General features: G+C 42.3%; 1 protein-coding gene across 1 annotated transcript in view; it reads right to left on the bottom strand.

The window, feature by feature from the left end:
- DCPS (decapping enzyme, scavenger) overlaps positions 1–22214 on the bottom strand; it is a 72379-nt gene that overhangs the window by 21194 nt on the left and 28971 nt on the right. Inside the window, exon 3 of the mRNA XM_020811346.3 lies at positions 2945–3090. Coding sequence (XP_020667005.3) covers positions 2945–3090 — 146 coding nt within the window. The remainder of the gene's footprint in view (positions 1–2944; positions 3091–22214) is intronic.

The raw sequence follows: 22214 nt of genomic DNA, 5'->3' as shown, positions 1-22214 counted from the left end.
TTATCAAATCAAATTAGGCATAATCCACCATCTGTTGTTGGTATCATAAAATTCCAGGCGTAATAACTGGACATGGGAGTTTTGTATTCATCTCTTGGGGGAGACAGATCCAAAGCCTGCTAATGCAGGTGTCTGGGCAGTCCTTCCCCAGCAGCCGACCACTCCAGCAAGGAGGCGGGAAGCTCAGCAGAGGAGCGGACTGCAGAGGGCAGAGGTAGGGAAAGACCAGCAGAATTATGTCAGTAATTGGCATGATGTCACAGTGGGGGTGCATCAAGGAGCCCAGTAAGTGGAATGGGCTGGTTCTGGAGGGTAGGGAAGGACCGATGGAACACCTGCGCCAACAGGCTTCGTATTCATCTCCCCCAGGACATAGAGAAAAAGTCTCATTCAAGTAAAAAAACATTGTCTCTATACATTTGTTTGCCACTGGTACTACAGCATTTCCCTCCAGTAATGTTATTACCTCCTCTTTGAGTACATCTGATGGTTTGGTGACACGAATACGTCTTGTAAGAGGAAATCTGTTGGACTCTATTGTGTAACCATGGGCTACATTAATCAAGACCCATGCACTGGTGATGATAATGCACTAGATGTTTATATATGATGCTAGTGTAGTTTTGCAAGCTATTGAAATAGTTGAGATTGTACAATGATTTATATCTGGAGTGATTACATCAAAGATACTGTTTGGGGCTTTTTGTCAGCTTTCTTTGGTGATGTTGTTGATTTGTATTGAGTGTATCTACTCTGAGGATTGTAATGTTGTGGAGTGTTGAGTGATCTGAATTTTAAGATCTTTCTAATGGTGACTTATTTCTTGGTTATTGATAGTTTTTCCTCCAGCATGGCTTGTGTTTGTTGTGTTGTTTGACATTGTGTATTCGAGTCCGTTATTTTATTATTTTTGCTGTTGTTCTCTTTTTGTAGGGATTTTTCATAAACTTTTCTTTTCTTTTTGTTTTGTTAAAGACATCCTCTCCATTAAAATGGAGGTCCTCTACATGAGACCTGGAATCCTCAGACATTTCTGCCATTCAAAGCCATGCATGCCTTCTCATTGGTCCAGCTGCTGCCATAGTCTTAGAGCTGCACGGTCTGCAACATGGCGTGCAAAATATATTTGGTATGCTGCCAAAGAATAAGCCTCTTGTTGGAATGAAATTGCAAGAGATTTTTTTATCTTCTGTGAGACTTGCTATTATGGGCTATTATTCTAACCCGATGACATGCCCCCACAGCCACCTGATCCTCATTTCTGAGACAAGCTTATGAGGACATTGCCATTTTTTGGTAAGCGAGCCACAGCTCTCACCATATGTTTAATCTGCATATTGAACTAGTTTTTGATAGGATTCCCCCCCCCCACATTGTATCTATAACATTTTTTCAATTTATTTCTCCTCTCATCAGCAGTGTTCCTATGCCACAATAAGCCATGTTTTATGTTAACAAAGATCTGCTGTCACAAATTGGCTTACCAAAAACCAAACATACCACAGTTTGCCTTTCTTTTGCTTTAGTGTGCATTACTGGGGGGAAAAAGCCAGGGATCATCCACAAATATAACAAGAAACCATGATTCAAACAAGACAAAATGTCTAAGTCAGTTACAAACCATGGCATATATCTGTGATTAGCAATGGTTAACAAACCATGGTCTGTATATGGAGATGAGTTTGGAAACAACAAGATGCCAGAATTCAGCAAACCAAAATCTGGCTCACAATTTTATGTAAACCCATTAATTGTATTCATTTTGTTGATTCTTTTGCCTAAGGTTTAGCTTGCATTTTCCGTTTCATTTCTTCATCCATTTTATTGGGCTTTACTTATGTATTTGACCCAACTCCGGGAGGCAATGTAAGACAGGAGGGCCTGGCGTGCTCTGGCCCATAGGGTCGGGAAGAGTCGGACACGACTTAACAACTAAACAGCAACAATTCTTTTGTAATGTAACTGTTAGAATAACTGACACTTGCAACAGAATGTTGCAGCGTGCAGTGCTCCATTTTAAGGCATTGGCCGTACCCTCTCCTAGGATATTATCTTCAAGTAACAAAACACATCAGAAAACAGTAATCACCCTAGCACATAGTGAAAATTACTAGAAGACAGAGGAAATTGCATCCAGCACAGGAGCAAAAGAAAACCCAGAAACCAAGCAAATTATTAAATCACATTAAATACTCATAATTATACCTCTAAAAGGCTGAGTCACAAAATCCTGTCAGGAAAGACACAGTTAAGGACAGGAAAAACATATCTGATAAATTGGCGAGACAGCCTTAAAAGGCCTTGGTTCTGAACCAAGTAATCCTTTCTGCTTCCACCCAAATGAAGTGTGGGCTTGTAAACAGCCTCCACCCTCACCTCCATGCCAAACCCTCACTTCCTGCCCAAAATCTTAAGTTATGGGGGGGGGAGGGATCATTGTAATCAGTCTTTGTTACAATACTGGGAAAATAGAGATGGGGTGTATTCATACACAAATATCCCCATGTAGCTGGAGTTATCAGCGGCAGTGACCCCTCTCTTCCTTCCAATCGCTCTGGAGCGCTGCTCGGCTAGCCACTCGGCAGCCTTGAAGGGAGACTCGTCCTCCCTCCCTCTGCCAGGAGTGGCTAGATGATTGGGAAGAAAACGGCGCTCAGGAGCGATTGAAAGGATGAGCAGGGCCAGCAGCACCATGTGAGTGAACAGTCTAGCCCCAGGTGCTGGGCCCTTGTTAACTCCAGCTGCGTGGGGATATTCGTATTCTTATATAAATACGAATACCCCCATCTCTACTGGGGACCAAAACAGAGAGCTTGCTATTCAAACAGGAAGGAATGAAATATATATATATATGGGAATGTCCCATGGTCTTGAATGTAACTGCAGAATCTCTCCCAGCTATAGGTAGCACCAAGTTCCATTTACAACAACATGTATTCCATACCTGAATACTGAAACTCTTTGACTCAATAAAAGGCAGAGTAATGTTCTTGTAATCTTCCCCAGTCTCCTGTATGAGATACACTTCCTGATGCAAATATTTCTGCAGGTGTTTTTCTGTTGCTGGGTACACTACCGTCGTTTTAATTTCTGAAATGATAAACACAGATATGCAGCATTAATGTTGGAGCCGATGTCGTCAAAGCTATTCTTTTATGGGTCTTTGATAATTTCCTGGAACTTCCTCACTGGTATTCCCAGAAAGGCCATTTCACATGGGAAGGTGTAGTTCCCAGGATTCAAGGTCACAATGAGGAATACCAGAAGACTGACCACAGCCTCAAATTGGGGGGGGGGGAGGGGGGCAAAATCACAACGATTAAAAGCACACACAAAGAATAAGATGACAAAATAAAGGTAGAGAGAACATGATGACCTACAGATGTTGTTGGCGTACAACTCCTTTTCACTGATTATACTAGGTAAGCTAAGTGGGAATTAAATCTGGCAACAACGAGAGAGCCATCCTTGCCATAACAGTATGTGACATTTTAAGGACTGCCCTCTGGTCAATAGAAGGAACTGTAAGATCAGCCAACACCATCAGAAGTGAAAGGTGGTCTTTATAAAGCTAGTGTCTTCTGACAGAGAGTATATTTTAAAGAAGCAGCTTATTTACGAATATACTGGTCGAACAGGCATTTTATAAGGGCATGGGAGGGAAGCAGTGCTAATTTGCCAAGCAACATCAGTGTGGGAAAGTAGCCAGGGAACTATTATCAGGCCTGCCCAGCGACAGTTGATGAGAGAACTCTCTGATAAAAAAGACACTGCAGACTTTATCTTGTTAGTATTCAGGTACCGGTAGAGAAGAAGAAGATGGCTACCTTCTTCACCCCAGACGTTTTTATTAAGCACGCCAAACAAGCAAAATTAGCATAAGGTAAGAATTTGGCCATAGAGGCGTCGTGTGGTTATCAGTCTTAAGGCATTCCACACCTGCGCACAACGAGAATCACATAACAATGGGATGATTATAAGGAGAATCACAGGAGAATGCATGATTATACTAAAATAATGATTATGTTAAACATCACTGATGTATCCCTAAACAACCACAAAATGGAGCTCTAAACTACAAAATCCCCACACATCAGCTCCAAGAAATCCCCAAAACAAGTTCCATTAACAACCAAAAACTGTTCCTATGAAGCTTTGCTTGCATTCCTTCTTCCACACTCATTCATTCATTCATTCATTCATTCATTCATTCATCTATCTATCTAATTTTTAGGCCGCCTTTCTCCCAAAAAGGAGACACAAGGTGGCTCACAAAATAAAAAAGAACAGAATTAAACACACAGCAAGTTACACATTAAAAAAAACAACCAAACTATAAAATTGATTAAAATACATGGAATGATTTTAAAAAACATGTAAAACGTTGAAAACTATCTTAACTAGGAAATGACATTCAGTCATGATTGCACCTGTTTCCACTTGAAGGAAGTGTGCGGCTTTCATTCCAACAGCTTGAAAGCATAAGATAGGGCACAAGTGTGAGCAATGTTCCTTAATTTTAAAAAGTCTGTACATAACATGGCAGCATAATAGCCAACGCCATGATGCCATCAACCACGCTCTCAATCCAGTTATGTTCGGTTCTGGCCAGCACTGCTTTTTGCTGGCTAAACTCATTCTTGAATCTGATTTGAAAAGAGAAATGTGATGATAGACTCCTGCATTGGTCTTTGACTTATAACAGGGCTGGGGTACATGTGGCCCTCTAATTATTATTGGCCACACACCCCATCAATCTTTGGCAGTGTGGCCAATGGTGAGAGAGAAAAAAAGAACTGCAGTCCAACAATATCTGGGAGGCCAGACTTTCTCCATCTCCTACTTAGAGGGTTCTCCATAGTCCTTTTCTGCAACTATATTAACTTATGGATGCAATTATCCAGAGGAGGCATCTTTGATATATAGTAGGACGCGTATCTACGAGGGACCAGTTCCAAGCCCCTCCGCAGATGCTGAAAAACACAGATTACAGTGAATTCTATACATAGCATGGTATCTGGCTCCCTTTAGTGACAAGTTCTAGTAACTTCATCTTTAGAAATATATATATATTGGAGGACTTTTCTTTGAATATTTTTTATATTTTCAGGCTACAGATAAGTGAATCAGTAGATACTGATCCCACGGATAAGGGGATCATACTGTAACTCACTGCACTTTCTAAATAAAATTTGCCACTTTGGGTATCTTACCTATTTTTCCCCCCTTTCCTTGTATGAGCTTTGCAAAATTTAATTTTATGGATGTATATGAAATAAAATCTTAACTTCAAACATTTCCATTCAAGTGCAAACATTCCTGACAATATATTTATCATCATGGGAGGTACTGGTGCTTAGTGACAGACCCCGTATTTCGCACTCTGGAGGTCCCAGGTACTGTCCCTGGTATTTCCAGATTAGGCCATCCTTTGTGGAGTGCAGGACAGCCTCTGTCAACCAGTGTAGACAAGATTGAGCTAGGTAGACCAATGGTGTGACACTAAAGCAGCTGCCCATGTTGCTTTCATAATAACCACCACTGTGCATATCTACGTTGGGTCGGGCATGTTGTGAGAATGGCTGATGGTCAGATTCCAAAAGATCTCCTGTATGGAGAATTAGTGCAGGGAAATCGCCCCAGAGGGAGACCACAGCTGCGATACAAGGATATCTGCAAGCGGGATCTGAAGGCCTTAGGAATGGACCTCAACAGATGGGAAACCTTGGCCTCTGAGCGTTCAGCCTGGAGGCAGGCGGTGCATCACGGCCTCTCCCAATTTGAAGAGATCCTTGTCCAGCAGGCCGAGGCAAAGAGGCAGTCCCAAAACCAGCAAGATCAGGGATCTGGACAGGGGGAGAGATTGTGTTTGTCTTCAGTGTGGAAGGGATTGTCACTCTCGAATTGCCCTTTTCAGCCACACTAGAAGCTGTTCCAAGTCCTAGATACAGAGCACGTTACCATAGTCTCTCGAGACTGAAGGATGCCTAAGCGCTAAGGGCACACTTAGAGATAATGTGAAGCCAGAAACATGTGGGGGGAACTTGACCCACGTAACTGTTCTGTGCACTACCATTCATCACAAATGAAACATGCTGGAAGTGCATAATATCCAACGTAACTGCTTCTCCTGGCTTCCTCCCCACGAGATGCTGAAGATCCCTCGGCCTTCAGAACAGTTTGTTCTCAGACTGGGATGGGTGGGAATGCGAAACCTGGTGAAAGAATGAATTGCTAGACACTTCCTTTTTCGGTGGCTGAAAACGAGACAGGACAACACAGTCTGTTGCTCTGACAGGACCACTTCCAAGGGAGAGGCTCTCAAGTGAATAAAAATGAATGCAAGCCACACAGTCTCTAGAAAAACAAATAAGATCCAAATGAAACCTCTAAAGGCACAAGAATATGGGGAAATTAGACATAGGCAGCAGGTGGCCGGCCAGAATTGGCAAAGGCCCCATCTGTGTTTCTTTAAATTTTATTCCATACTAGACTTTGTCATGTTTCTTACACGCAAGACCCAAGCCGGTGATCTAGTCTTCCAGAAGCAAACTGCTTGTAGTAATGGAATGGAGGTAGCCACAGTGGCAGACTGGCCATTTATTCTTTTTATACATGGGGGGAAAAATTGGAAATCACTTTCACATTTTGAAGTCAACATACAACAAGACAGTTCTTTACAGCCTCCACAGTTGGGTTGTTTTGAGGCCCCAGATACCCCAAATCAGTTTGGTGCCCTAGACCAAAGATACAGATTTGTCCAGACAATGTAACACCTTCCTATTCATGGCATTTTTTACTTTTAATTCAATTCTTGGGGGGGAAAACACCCCTGGTTCATGAATGTGGGACAATGTGCTCCTGTACCCACGATTCTAAATGCCAAAAAATAGTTTGATATTGCTGCACAATATCATCTCCACGTTGCCAGCAGGAAAAAGAACACCAAGCTTTACATAACAAACGGCAACCTGAACATTGACAACAGCAGTGGCAACAGTCAAGATGGTCTATAGCAGCGGTTCCCAACCTTGGGTAACCCAGGTGTTCTTGGACGGCATTTTCCAGAAGCCTCCACCACTAGCTGTGATGGCTAGGGTTTCTGGGAGTTGTAGTCCACAAACACCTGGTTACCCAAGGTTGGGAACCACTGGTCTACATGAAACCATCTTGTGCTCAGTACCATTCACACTTGTTGAAAAACAGCCCTGGCAATTTTGTGTTTGGGTGAGCAGAGGTTAACTGATGAAAAAAGGAGTCACCTTCTGGGATTTTTCTTTTGCATGGTGCTACATTTTTTTCTTTCTTCTTTCAAGATTTTTTTTTGTTGCAATCCTTGCTCCATATCTTAATCTTTCCTCTGTTTTTATTCTCTGTTTTCTCCTGTGCATTGGCCAGAATAAGCTGGCAGTCCCCCTGATCATATTTATTTGAGTTGAAAACCTTACCTGTCCCTTTGGTTTGTAACATGACTGAGACACTAATGATTGTGCCCTCTTTGATATGCAGTCCAGGAGCTGACAGCTCTCCCTTCATATGAGTTCTTGATCTTCAAGCCATACTGGTTATCTTTCAAATAGAGGACTGATAATAGAATCATCGAATAATTGAGCTGGAAGGGGCCTATAAGGCCATCGAGTCCAACTCCGGGCTCAATGCAGGAATCTAAATCAAAGCAAAGCTGACAATTGGTTGTACAATTTTCTCTTCAATGCTTCCAGCATTGGAATCCTTGCTTCCTCCTAAGGTAATTGGTTCCATTGTTGTACTGCTCTAACAATTAAGATCCCCCCCCCCCGATATTCAGCCTCAGCTTAAAACTGTCATCCTGTAGCTTGAGCCAATTATTATGTGTCTTGCACTCTGAGATGATCAAGAATAGTCCCTCCTCTGATGTCTGAAAGCTATACAAACAGAGGACCGTCCTCTGGAGCAGACCCATGTCCTTCTTAGTGGACTCTTTGAGTATCTGCTGACAGATAAAGATACAGGGATGTCAATTCTGATTTTTCTCTATTTCTCATTTTCTCCATCTTCCACATCGACACAAAAGGGGGCCTGTATTTTAGTGTCCCATTTCCAGGATATGTGCATTTCAGTATTCCCGCTTGCCTGATACACATATTTTTTGAACAGTTTTCCTTAATAAAACATTATTCTGTGCTTTTTTCCTCTTAATATGTGAGGGGGGTTTTAATACACATTTTCTTAATCCGCATATGTTTTACAGATTTATTTGGAGAAGTGCAAACACCAGAGGGTGGTGGCATTCTCATTCTTACACTGGTTTATGAACTGTGAACATTCTTGAACTTTGTATTCCTCAGGAAAGCTTGGAAAGCAACTGGACTTCTGTAAAATGGAAGGCAATTCCTAATATCTGAAATGTTTAAATGTTCACATTAGGACATGGTGAGGCTGCACTGTTAATCAAGAGGGTATTGCAGGAGAACACAGAAATCCTTCCACCTAGCTACCTCCAATTTGCTAGGCCAGACTCCATGAACATAACCCATGTGCAACCCTCAGCTTTCCAAATAACACAACAACATTACTTGAGGGTTTAGAAATAATTGTGTAGGGTTTGATGTTTGTTTATTGTTTATGTTGTCAACTGTCCAGAGTGGCCTTCAGTTAGATAGATAGATGATCAATCAATCAATCAATCAATCAATCAATCAATCAATCCATCCATCCATCCATCCATCCATCCATCCATCCATCCATCCATCCATCCATCCATCCATCCATCCATCCATCCAACCAACCAACCAACCGTTCCAGATTACAAAATAATGCTGCAGATCGGTGGGCCCAAGGAACTCTGTAGCTCAATATGTCTCAGCTAACTGGCTCACTCCTTTCATTATAGACTAACTCCTTCTGTAGAACTCATAGTATCCTATCAAGACTCTTGCATGGATAACTGACTAGACCGTGCTGTTTCATCCCAACCTCATAAGCCAAAAAGAAACGCTTGAGTAGAATGAGAATTGTTTAGTTTAAGGAAGGTGGCTAGACCAACATAATCTGATTTAGATTTTTTTTTTAAAGTTCATTTTCATTTGGAAATTTCATTTCATTTCAAGTTTCATTTCATCAGATGTGCCATTCAACAATGAGGGCTAGCATCTTCAACCTAAAGAAAGGAATGATGAGGCAGGGTGGATAAAAATCAATGATATTTTTTAAAAATTTCTATGATCAAAAAAATCTGATTAAAAAATTTAAATCATTATTTTAATCATAATTTAAATCAATCTGACTTAAATCAAACCCGCTCTGCATTGAAGTACTTGGAGTCCTGGATATGGCAGTTTGCAACTATTTTCCTCTTTTCCTCAGACATGCCTGCACACAAAACTGTATTTTGAGAAGTGCAATTCCTTCTAAGTGGCACAGGACTGGCATCTTGCCTTTTCCGCTACAGTTTGCTCAACTGACTGCATTGTAACAAGCCGGCTGTGTGATTTAATGGATTTCAGAAGGTTGCTTTCTGCTCAGTGAAACACAGCAAATACTCTCAACGTAAAATACCCTAAGGCTTACTCATATCAACTCTGGATAAATGACAAGGTATCTTAACTTTCTCAGCTGCGCGCTGGCGAAACAAAAATGGGAGCCACCCAGGAAAAAAAGGGCAACTGACAAAAAACATTAGAATAGAGAAGTAGGGCAAGGAAGCCACGTGATCGGTTAGTGTTGAGTCCGTTGCCAAGACTATCAATGGCTGAGCCCGCCAAAGGATTGCAATCACAAAAAGCAAACATATACTATAGACTCTGAGATGCTAACTTCTTAATACCATGCATAATGAATCTGAAAACACGCCACCAAAAGAGGTGAATGGATACAGAATTAAACAGCTTGAAAGGAGACTACAAAAATGTTCTTCCATGACAGTAACCATCAAAGCTACACAGAACGTGGAGATCAGGCAGCTATTCTCTTCATGCTTTCTGATGTGGAACCAGAAGCAGCACCAGTTCACAACAGATGGAAGATTCGGGTTTAGTGTTTACTGGTGGAAATTTCCCCTCCTGCCTTTTACTTTGCACTCTTCCCTATGTACAAGATGGCACTTGTGAACAGTACATTTTGTGGGCCAGTGACAGATTCGGAGGAGGCGATCTTCAGTGAGAGATAACACGGGGGAACGGGGGGAGAGAGAAAATCCCCCCTTCTACTATGCCACAACCTCAAAAAAGATGCAAAGTGAAGAAAAAAATGGAGGAAGAGGAGGAAGAAGGAGATGGAGCAGAAGAACAAATTGACAGTGTAATTTTTAAAACATGTGCTAAATATTGAGTATATTGCAGAATGTTAGCTCTACATTACAAAAATCTCTATTTATGTACAGTGGTGCCCCGCATAGCGACGTTAATCCATTCCGGATTAATCGTTGCTATGCAGAAACATCGCTAAACGGAACGGAAAAAGCCATAGGAACACGTTAAACTTCGTTTAATACGTTCCTATGGCTCCCAAACTCACCGTTCAGCGAAGTTCCTCCATAGCGTCGCCATTTTCGCGCCCTCGGTAAGCGAGGGCAGGGCACGAAAACACTTGTGGTGGCCATTTTGGGCACCCCGTGGCCATTTTGGAACCACCGATCACCTGTTTAAAAAAACATTGCAATGCGAAGATCGGTAAGCGAAACGCTTACCGATCATCGCAATGCGATGTTTTACCCATTAAAACATCGCAATGCGATCGCATTAGCAATCTAAAAAAATAGATCGCTATGCAAATTCATCATTAAACGGTGCGCTCGTTATGCGAGGCACTACTTTTCAAAATGATATTCCCACAATCAGCACTAGAGATGGGCACAAATTAGAAAAAAAATGTGATTCATTTTGATTCATGATTTGTCAAGGTCAATGAATCATGAATAATGAATTTAGTAGTTTTTCTGATCAATCAACAAATAGATTTTTCAGTTTCTTTTGCCTTTAAAAGCTTTTAACAAATGCCTCCCCCCAGACACCTAGAGACACCAAAATCATAGAGAAGCTTCCCCTGACACTGCTCTACAATCTCACCAAGATTAGTGAAGATTATGTTTTGGATATCTGTGTTATACACTCACAAAGTGGGTCCCCCCAGGAAAGTGCCCTGTAGCAACTGGCTTGGGGAAAGCCCAATATTTGCCAAACTTGGAGGGATTGTAGAGGAGAGTCAGGGGAAGCTTCTCTAGGTGTCTCTAGGTGCCTGGGGGGGGGGCATTTCATAGACCAACGAATTAAAAAAATGCTAAAAATTAATTCATATTCATCAGGGGCATCACTTCAAACTAATATGAATTTACAAATTAGCGATTTTTGATTAAATTTGCAATTAATTTTTTTAATTCATTCCCACCTCGAATCAGCATAGTGGGATACTGTGTGCTCTTACTGCAGCCAAAAGATTTATGCATTTCAGGGTTGAAAAGATCAACACTCATCCATCGGTCAATGGCCTGAAGCTCTTAACTGATGCATCCACACATGAATATGTATTTTCACAAATGCTAGCATCAAGCAGATTTTGGAGGGACTTGGGCCACTTTATGTTAATATGCATACTCAGCTCTTGATTAAATCTTATGAATCCTGAATATCCCCCCTTTCCCCCTCATTTCCTCTCCTTTCTATATTCATAGCAAAATCTAAATACAAAAATTGAGCATATACTTAACATAGCACGTCACTTAGCCTTGCTTAGTCACTATGCTAGACCAGATTAGTCTGAAGTATTGATTATTCCAAAATCACCCTTTAAGTTTTATAGCTTCTATCATGACTCAGGAGTCCAACTGAGCACAGAACTGTTAGGTGAGAAGCCAGCGGTGCTTAAAGGTGAAGGAACCATCTAGTCCACTGGTTCTTAACCTTGGGTTACTCAGGAGTTTTGGACTGCAACTCCCAGAAGCCTTCACCACCAACTGTGCTGGCTGGGATTTCTGGGAGTTGCAGTTCAAAAGCATCCGAGTAACAAAGGTTAAGAACCACTGATCTAGTCCAAGGCCCATCCTGAGATTAATATGGCCTTCTGTCCCTTGCAAGCCTCTTTGCTTAAGGCAACAAAGATAGTCCTTTAACTTTTCAGCACAAGGGAAGTTGTCTTTTCCCTATAATTTCTATGACTGCAAGAGGCAGGGCACCATTCCCAGTAGCATGTGATGTAGGAGTTCCAAGAAATAAGTCAGCCTATATTATTAAGGTAGGGAAGGCAAGTACGACACATCTGGGGACCACTTCTCTGTTTCCAGGATCCTTGGCAGGGGAGGGGTGCAGGAGAGATGCACAGGCTTCCAACACTGCCAAGCAAACACCAAACAGAAGGGGATGGAGAAAGAGAGGAAGCACTACCAACCAAAAGAAGCCCACAGTTTTACTAATAGCTATTTTGGGTGCTTAAATTGCATGGGGACCCTGAGAACTATTTCAAAGGTAACCTGCTGGTCCTGTGCATCTTCAGTTTTGAGAGCCATGTGCATTCATGGGGCCATACTTTGCTCATCCTTGTTTTAAAGCTTCCCATTATGTGGGAAGGAATGCAGCTTGCCAGGAATATTCTTGGATCCAACATATAAAAGGCCTCAGTTGAGTTCCAAACCATGTGGGGGCAAAGTGCTCACTGGGAGTTATCCTGGGAGCTGGCACACACTACTAATCTGAAGGTGACAGCTCTGCTGAGATTTGAATCAAGGTCTTCAATAAGTCTCCACTAAGCCATTCCAGCAGCCTGCATCAAAGGAAGAAGAAATGGAAAGTTGAGCCCCTTCAGCAGCCTTGTTTAAAATTGTTTCCTCAAGTTGCTTTTGATTTATGGCAACCCTATAAATAAATCAATGACCCTCAAAAAGTTGTGTCATCAACTGTCCTGCTCAGATTTTATCAAGTTATGATTCCTTTGCTGTGACAGTCTATCTCACATTTCGTCTATCTCTTTTTCTATTACCTTCAAATTTTCCAGGAAGTCTTGTGTTCCCATGCTGTGCCCAATGTAGTTTTTTTTTTTTTTTTAAGGAGAGTTCAGACTTAATTTGATGTAGTGCTCACTTATTTGTCTTTCTGGACGTCCATGGTATCCATAAAGCTATCTTCCAACACCGCATTTTGAATGACCTGTTGAAAGAATATTTGTCTCCCTCCTGTACCTTTTTCTTCTCTTCCCCTATATTGCATCCTTTTAAACAGTGAACCTGTGGGGCAGGAGCTGTCTTGTAAATTTACTCACTATTGGTTGTTCTTCCATACAAGGGCTATTTTACTCTCTCTGTGAAGCTTCGGTCTGCTTCAGCAAGCTCGGTATGATCATGTTCTGGGCATCATTTTGAAGCAACATTAATTCCTCAGACTGACACATTTGAGGAAAGTCTAAGAATTTGGACAGTTCTGTCTGCTGCTGTCCTTGAAAAAGCTCTTGATAGCAGATCAGAGCTCCATACATCGGACCGGCTGCCAGACAAAATACCTGCCTCTTTACAGCCTTACAGTCACTCTGCTGTATGAACACATGCAAAAACTGTAAGCCAGCTAATTACCTCTTGAGTCTGGGCTGCTGTGTTTGTAACATACTTATCATTACTTGCTTCAAAGTGCTTTCTTATAGTACAAGTGCAATTCAACATCCATAGGAAACCATTCCTATGTATCAGCATGCAAGCCATTAACCCTTAGGCATTAAGTTCCACAGTCGGAGAGTGCATGCGCTATTGGGTTCCCAAAGGGTTCAGTTCAAGGACTAGGTTCACTTCAAAAGGAACGGAAAAGATTCCAACCGAGATAACAGACCATCTTGTCATGAAGCCTCCTTGCCCTGCTCTTTCTTGATTTTTCAGTTTTCAATTTAAGACAGCATCTTCCTCCAGGAACGTATGTGACTCTCACACTAAGTTGCTCCAGAAGGCTTTGGTGGAGTGAGCAGAAGACAGATTGGCGTCTACTGCTGGAACTCTGGGTAGTCTGAGCTTCACCGGCAAGTGTTTCTGACTCCCAATGTTTGACTGGCAGCAGCAACAACCAAAGACGTTATTTTTTCATCCTAAAGCTTAGGGCGGAAGCAGGCGTACAATCACATGCAAAAATATATGTGCATGCACTCCAGTTCTGGTGCTGAAAATAAACTCCCAAGTAAGCGTATGTCCCAAGGGGTCCATGTAAGCCACTACTATGCATCAACCCCTACCTTGTGGGTGTACATTTCGTACTCCCAACTTCCAACCTCGAGAAACACAAAGCAAACCCTGAGGCCTGTATTTAGTTACTTCCTGTACTTCTAACAATACCACAGAAATTCATGAGAACTCTGTTTTCAGTCTACATTTAAGATACGACACGCACGGAATAAGGAATTGGAAAGAAGGAGAGAGAAAGCCTAATGACCAGCTGGACAGAGATGGTTCCGACAACCCGCTGGAAAAGCTCCACTATTGACTAGAGTTAGTGCTTTGCCTTAAAGAACTGTCTAAAGGAGAGTCAAACCAGGAAGTGGTGGTGAGGAGAGGAGATGGAAAAACTCTTTCCACGCCTTCTTCCTTGTCTCCCATCACAAGGAGAAGGCACCTGTGACTGTTACCGGCCAAACCTGGGTTCTAAGTTTCTCTGGCAAGGAATCAGGCACAGACACAATTAGCTGAACCAAAGGACCAATTTTAATGAATAGCAGCAAAGAAAAGGTCAACAGAGAAGACCCCGAAAATAGTGTACATATGTTTTATAGTGATACAAACAAAGAGCCGTACTACAATTCTATTGGTCACCTCTTCCCAATTCTTGGATCCAGTCCCTCGTTGGTTAATGATGCCAACTTAGCTATTCTATTGGGTCTTATAGATATGTGTATGTGATGCCCCGCATCTCCCTTTGACCCATGCCAGGATGTGCCTGAATGTCTGGAGGAAAGTGTAACCATTACCCTTATCTGTCGATATGTTTATATGTTTATGTATTCCTTTCCTGGGCCCTGATATATGGCCTTCAACTATCAGCTCTCCTGCTGGTGATGTTTCAACTATTGCCTGGTTCCTCCTTGCCCACATACCTTGGCTGGTCATCCGCTAGATCAAAGGTTAAGGGGTGCAGGGAAGAGTCACAAAACGAAATTCTATACTATCTGTGAATGTTTCTCTGTTTACCTATACTATGTGTGAATGTCCCAGCCCCATGGTTCTGCTGAATATCTATAGGGCCTGTGTCAGGCTAAGACCAAACAGGAAAATCTAGTTTTTGGTATATTTGGGTACCACGATCCTCCAGAGGTTGGACTTGCTGGCTCAATGTCACAAATCATTGCCCATGTTGGCTAAGATGGATGAGATTGCAGTCCAACAGCATCTGAAGCATCAAAGGTTACCCACATCAGTCCTACCCATATTAAACCTAAGCAACTGTAACACATTATTTCAGCAGGTGTCTTGTTGAATGAATTGCATATTGCATTTGGGATAAGCTTTCATGGACTTATGGCCCACTACTTCAGATGCATAGAGTATAAAACCTCAGTAAACAGACGGTGACATGGTGAGAAAGTGGGAGTACAAAATGTAGTAGAAATATACGACAGTGAAAAATCAGTTGTCATTAAGGGTCATAAGCAGTCCTTGAGGAAAGGGAGATCTTAATGAAGGTCATTAAGAATATTTTCCCCCATCAATATTGTTCCACTATTTACCCTGTTATCCAAGTTTCTCCCTTCCCTCTTTTGCTTCTCAAGTGTCATATTTTACACTGCAAGTTCTTTGCAACAGGGACCAATCTTTTCATTGTTAAGTGGCAAAACGAGATGCACATTAATGGAAATACATAATAATCACAACCTTCAGGGACAGAGAAAACAGAACAAACAAAGCCTCGCCTGGATTCTGAATGGTGTTATTGGCATAGTGTAGTCGTGACATATACCTGCAGCCGTGTTCCAAACCACGTTTGCTTAAATGCAACATCAAAGAGGTGATTTGTTCCAAAACACACAAGGCTCTCCCAAGATTAACGCAGCTCAAGTGGGCAATCTGCAGCTCCAATAAGTTGATGGATGTTCCCAGCACATGTGGAGAATGTTAGTAGTGAGCTTACAGTAGGCGGTATGAAAATCAGAGCCTGTTTAACTTTAGATTAAAATTCTTGGCACGAACTCTCCGTGGAAAACTGATGTATGCTTTTACTCTTCAAACCCAATCCTTCTGACTTCAGGCAGAGCAAGGAAACTAAACAATTAATCCAACAAAGAAACAACAGAAGGAGGCGAAAAGATATCCCATGTAAGCTCCAAACAATGATGATCCAAGCAATCTAGTTACAATATTTGCACTGCTTGCCTGGTGGGAAAGGCTGTAAAATGAAACACAGTGGATGGAAAATATCTGTACCTGAATGAGCCATCTAAGTAATTTTTAAACAGGAGCAGGTGATGGTTCCATTGGTTCTGGAAAACTCATCAGGCCACTGAAAATGACTTGAATACACCATGAAAGCTTACACATGGCTCTGCTCAAGCATTTAACATGGCCTCATGGCTTCATGATCCTCAGTCAGTCTAAATTTCCATTTCTGTGAAATCCCAAATATTTGTATCTTTAAATTCGTCGTCGTTAAGTCGTGTCCCACTCTTTGTGACCCCATGGACCAGAGCACGCCAGGCCCTCCTATCTTCCACTGCCTCCCGGAGTTGGGTCAAATTCATGTTGGTTGCTTCAATGTCACTGTCCAACCATCTCCTCCTCTATCATCCCCTTCTCCTCTTGCCTTCATTCTTTCCCAACATCAGGGTCTTTTCCAGGGAGTCTTCTCATGAGGTGGCCAAAGTATTGGAGCCTCAGCTTCTGGATCTGTCCTTCCAGTGAACACTCAGGGTTGATTTCCTTTAGAATTGATAGGTTTGTTCTCCTTGCAGTCCAGGGGACTATCAAGAGCCTCCTCCAGCACCACAATTCAAAGGCATCAATTCTTCGGCGGTCTGCTTTCTTTATGGTCCAGCTCTCACTTCCATACATCACAACAGGAAAAACCATAGCTTTGACTATTTGGACTTTTGTTGGCAAGGTGATGTCTCTGCTTTTTAAGATGCTGTCAAGGTTTGTCATCACTTTCCTCCCAAGAAGCAGGTGTCTTTTAATTTCGTGGTTCCTGTCTCCATCTGCAGTGATCATGGAGCCCAAGAAAGTAAAATCTGTCACTGCCTCCATATCTTCCCCTTCTATTTCCCTTCTATTTAAACTAGCCGTTCCCAATCTGTTGCTTTTCACATATATCAAATTACTCTATGCATCATTCCCTAAGACAAAGGAAGCAATTACCTCAGTAGGTGGTGAGCATTCCAACGCTGGAGGTATTCAAGAGAAAATTCGACAACCATCTGCCAGATCTGCTTTGATTTGGGTTCCTGCATTGAGCGGGGGGGGGGGGGCTGGACTTGATGGCTTTGTCCAACTAATTTATTCTATGATTCTAGCAAGAGTGGCTGCTAAGAATTGTAGTTTAGGACACCTGAACAATTTTAGGCTGGAAAAAGTATTTCTTTGTCCCATATCAAGCCAACATAATCACCATCCTGATTTTTTATTTCTACACAGCCAAGACTGACAGGTAACTTTAGAGTGTAAAATGGGAGGGACAATCTGGAAGGGTTTTCATGTGGTAACCTACTTTAAATGTGCATGTGTAACATCTTGATAATCGGGAATGATTCACAAAAATGCCCGTTTGTTTCAAAACCAGCATTTCATAATTCTCCCATCCCGAACCACAACCTGAAGTTAGACAGCCAGACAGGACTGTACTTTTCCATTTCAGGACAAAAAACGCACTTTAATGGAATTTACAGGGAAACCATGGTAACATAAAAGGGGTGTGTGTGAATCCATAAAAATAGTCTGGTCCAAATGCCCGCTCTCCACATGTTTGAAGAAAGAAGTGTCCCAAGCACTGGCTATAGCTTTTTTTTTTAAGATAAAGTCAGACTAAAAGGCAAAACCTTGCTTCCTGCTCTCACTGCTAGGCAGTTTTGGTATTAAAAGTGTATACTAGAACAGAGGTTGTCAACTCCCTAGAGTGGTCCGGTGGGCCAGATAGGCGGGGTATAAATTAAAATAATAATAATAATAATAATAATAATAATAATAATAATAATAATAATAATAATAATAATAATAATAATAATAATAATAATAATAATAATAATAATAATAATAATAATAGTAGTAGTAGTAGTAGTAGTAGTAGTAGTAGTAATAGTAATAGTAATAGTAACAGTAACAACAACAACAACAACAACAACAACAACAACAACTCCCGGTCCGCAGCCCTGTGCCGATCCGTGGCCTGAGCCAGACCGGGTCGTGGAGATAATAGTAGTAGTATACTACTTTCACAAGTACACACAAGGCAAGTATAAAAGGACAGGCAGATGCTTTAAAAAGGCACAATTCTTCTGATCTCCTAATTGGCACCAGACTGCATCATTCTGTACAATTTGTGTCATTTGCATTAATATATGGTTTGCACACTTTATCATTCTTGATACTGTTTTGTTTTCTTACTGAGAGCGCTATAACACTTAAAATCATATAATCATAGAATAATTCAGCTGGAAGGAGCCTATAAGGCCATCAGGTCCAACCCCCTGCTCCATGCAGAATCCAAGTCAAAGCAGATCTGACAGAGGGTTGTCCAATTTCTTCTCGGTTGCCTCAGGAATTGGAGTGCTCACCACCTGCTGAGGTCATTGGTTCCATTGTCATACTGCTCTAACAGTTAAGACGTTTTTTCTTGATATTCAGCCTAAATCTGGCTTCCCGTAGCTTGAACCCATTATTACACACCATGCCCTCTCAAAGATTTACAACCCCAGCTACTGACATCTTCTATCTGCCAATTTTTGGACTCCTTCATAAGCTCACAAAACCCAACTGAGCAGAGAAGACAATAGGACAAAGGGATATTTGTGGGAAATGGTGCACATGACTACATTTGTATGTCACTTCCTCAAAAGAGCACAGGGTGGCATCAACAACCCCATGAGTGAAGTATGACACAGCGTGGGATTCGCCTATTACCACTCAGTAAGATCCACGCTGAAATGGGGATTTGAAGCTGGTTCTTCCCAAGCTTGGTCTGACACTGACATTCTGTTCATTGTTCTATCCTTAAAATGACTGTCTTTCCCCATCCTGGAGAGGCAGAGGATAAGATTCAAAAGCAATAAGGAACTCAAAGGGCCATTGTGCAAATGGCCATTCCCGCCCCAAAGAAATACCTATGGTAAGCCTGCATCTGTGATTCATTCCCTCAAATGTTTAACTGGCCATGTACCAAAAGTTAAATTGGCAGTACGAGGTCTGCCATTTGTGGGCAACTCATGTTGGTCGGAGGCTGCAGCTTCATGGCATTTGATGTATATTTAGATCATGGGGGCTATGACCAGCAGACAGGAATAAGTATAGAGTGCAACCGTCTGGGAATATCACAGACAGCAAAAGCCAGACAGACTAGCTTGTTTGATTATGGCTTTTCAAAGACTTATGATCACCAACCGCAAAAACATCCCAATACCTCTAGTTAACGTACATGACTCATGTAAATGGAAAGGGAGGAGCCTACTCTTTTAACAGACGCCATGTTCGGACATAAACTTTGTTTATGGGCCACCCGGCCAGCCAACTTAAATCATGGACACTGTCCAGTTCTAGAAACAGGCTGCTAACTCTCATGAAGGCTTCCCATATACCCGTATAATGTCCAGATAGCTACACTTGGCTGAAAGATCTCTGACACTCTCTCTCTCTAGGTGGTGAGCTGGATAAACGCATTGACAAAGCAGCTACCATGTTCTCAAGACTCACAAAGAGAGTATGGCTCAATAAGAACCTGACGGCATAGACCAAGATCCAGATCTATAGAGCCTGTGTCCTGAGCACACTCCTATACTGCAGTGAGTCCTGGGCCCTTTGTGCACGGCAGGAGAGGAAGCTGAACATGTTCCATATGCGTTGTCTCCAACGAATTTTTGCTATCACCTGGCAGGACAAAGTTCCAAATAGAGTAGTCCTAGAACGAGATGGAATGTTTAGCATGTATACATGACTGAAACAGCGATGTCTATGTTGGCTTGGGCATGATGTGAGAATGGCTGACAGTTGAATTCCAAAAGATCTCCTGTATGGAGAATTAGTGCAGGGAAATTGCCCCAGAGGGAGACTCCAGCTGTGATACAAGGATATCTGCAAGCGGGATCTGAAGGCCTTAGGAATGGACCTCAACAGATGGGAAACTTTGACGTTCAGCCAGGAGGCAAGCGGTGCAGCATGGCCTCTCCCAATTTGAAGAGACCCTTGTCCAGCAGGCTGAGGCAAAGAGGCAGACCCGAAACCAGCAAAATCAGGGAGTTGGACAGGGGAGAGATTGTATTTGTCTTCAGTGTGGAAGGGATGGTCACTCTCGAATTGGCCTTCTCAGCAACACTAAATGCTGTTCCAAGACTTCTATTCAGAGCACGTTACCATAGTCTCTTGAGACTGAAGGATGCCTACTAGTTACACTGAATAATACAATGTACAGTATATTTCTATACTTATTATATATATTGCTGATATAAATATTCAATGCTAGCTAAACAGCCAAGGTCAGTTTGAAATCCTCTGATGATTGAGCTGCAAGAATCTTCTCTTGTCCTTCTCCAGGAGATACCACTGCTCACCTAATTAATAATAATAATTGTATGCGGTCAAGCCAATTCTGACTCATGACAACCCTTGCCATGTTTTTCGAGGCATAAAGTACCATTCTTCTGGGGGTGCTATGCTTTGTTGATATTTCCCACAGTGGCAGCACAAACTGCCTTCCTGGTCAACTGCCATAGCATCAGCCTTGTCAAAAATGTTTCTAAGGGAAAGAGAAATGGTCACTACGAGGCGGGAAGGTCCCACTTACAAAAGGGATTTTATTCCCCTTCTTCCTTTTGCCACAGTTCTTGGAGATGGCAGAAATGCTCTCTCTGGCAATTTCTCTGATTCAAGTGCCAGGTCTACATTGTACCTGGCACACACATTTTTTTGTCATTGATCCTGCTCCTACAAAGTCACAAGGAAAAATCGGGAGCTATAGAGAATAGAGATGGGGAGGAAGAGCCCAAATGGCTTTTCATCTTGGTTCGTGGATCATAAACTTTGAACTACGAATTACTTCCCAGTGGCCTGACAAACCATGAATTAATTCATTAGTTCGTTGGGTCTTTTTTGTTTTTTTAAGACAGCCTGTGGGGATATGTAGGGGGGAAAAGGCTCCCCATCCCCACAGCCTGCCCCACCCCCTTCCCACGGTTACTTACCTGGCTAGGCTGCCTCCTCCTACTCCGCAGTGCGTTCTACCCAAACAGAAGCTAGGCTGCTAGAACCACGATTTTTTTTCCAACAGCCTAGCTTTTCCTAAAAGCAGTGGGGAGGGCTGACTGAGGCGATTTCCCCCTGCGGCCAGACAGTGGGATGGAGGGGGGGGGGACCGCTTCAGTCAGGTTTGCCCCATCTTTCTATACTTGAGTGGGCACAGAAAGAGAAGGGAAGTAGGGACCCAAGTGATTCCCCAACCCTGCTCTCTTTGCAAATACAGGGGAAGCCTGATCCAAGCGATTTCCCACCCACCCCTGTCTTTGCTAAGACAGCAGGATGGGGGATAACCTGGGTCCAACCCCCTTCTCTTTCTATGCTCACCTGGGCATAGAAAGATGGGGGAAGCTCCACTCTCCCAGGACTGGCTGGCCTCTTCCCAGCACACCTGAAATCTCACATTTTGTTCATATGATGTTGAATATATTTCTGGGAATCAAACGGAAATTGCAACACAATGTATAGTTAAATTCAGATTGTATAGTTAAGCACCATTTCCACTAGCCAGTTTAGAGGATTCATGGTCCTACATAAGCATCAATTCTCAATGAATAGAACACTGTACACAAAACATACATAGTGGGCCATAGTACTTAAAGCAAGAAAGAAATGTGGCTTTGATGTGGCTAGATCAGTTTTGAGAAAAGTGTGGAAACACAAATCCTATGCCCCCATCCTGTGCCCAAAACACAGGTCTCACCCACTCCTCCAGTCAGGATCAAATCACACATTAAAGGGTATGTGTCTTAGTTGCTATTACAAAGATTTCCCCCCAGAGACACAATACATTCAAAGCAATGTGCCATAAATTCAGAGTTGCAAACAAAGTCCATGTTTACCTTGCAAC

Source organism: Pogona vitticeps, chromosome 8 (assembly GCF_051106095.1).
Source record: "Pogona vitticeps strain Pit_001003342236 chromosome 8, PviZW2.1, whole genome shotgun sequence".
In the NCBI taxonomy this organism is placed as follows: domain Eukaryota; kingdom Metazoa; phylum Chordata; class Lepidosauria; order Squamata; family Agamidae; genus Pogona; species Pogona vitticeps.
The sequence above is the reverse complement of the archived record's forward strand: the minus strand, read 5'-3'. Positions and strand labels throughout refer to the sequence as shown.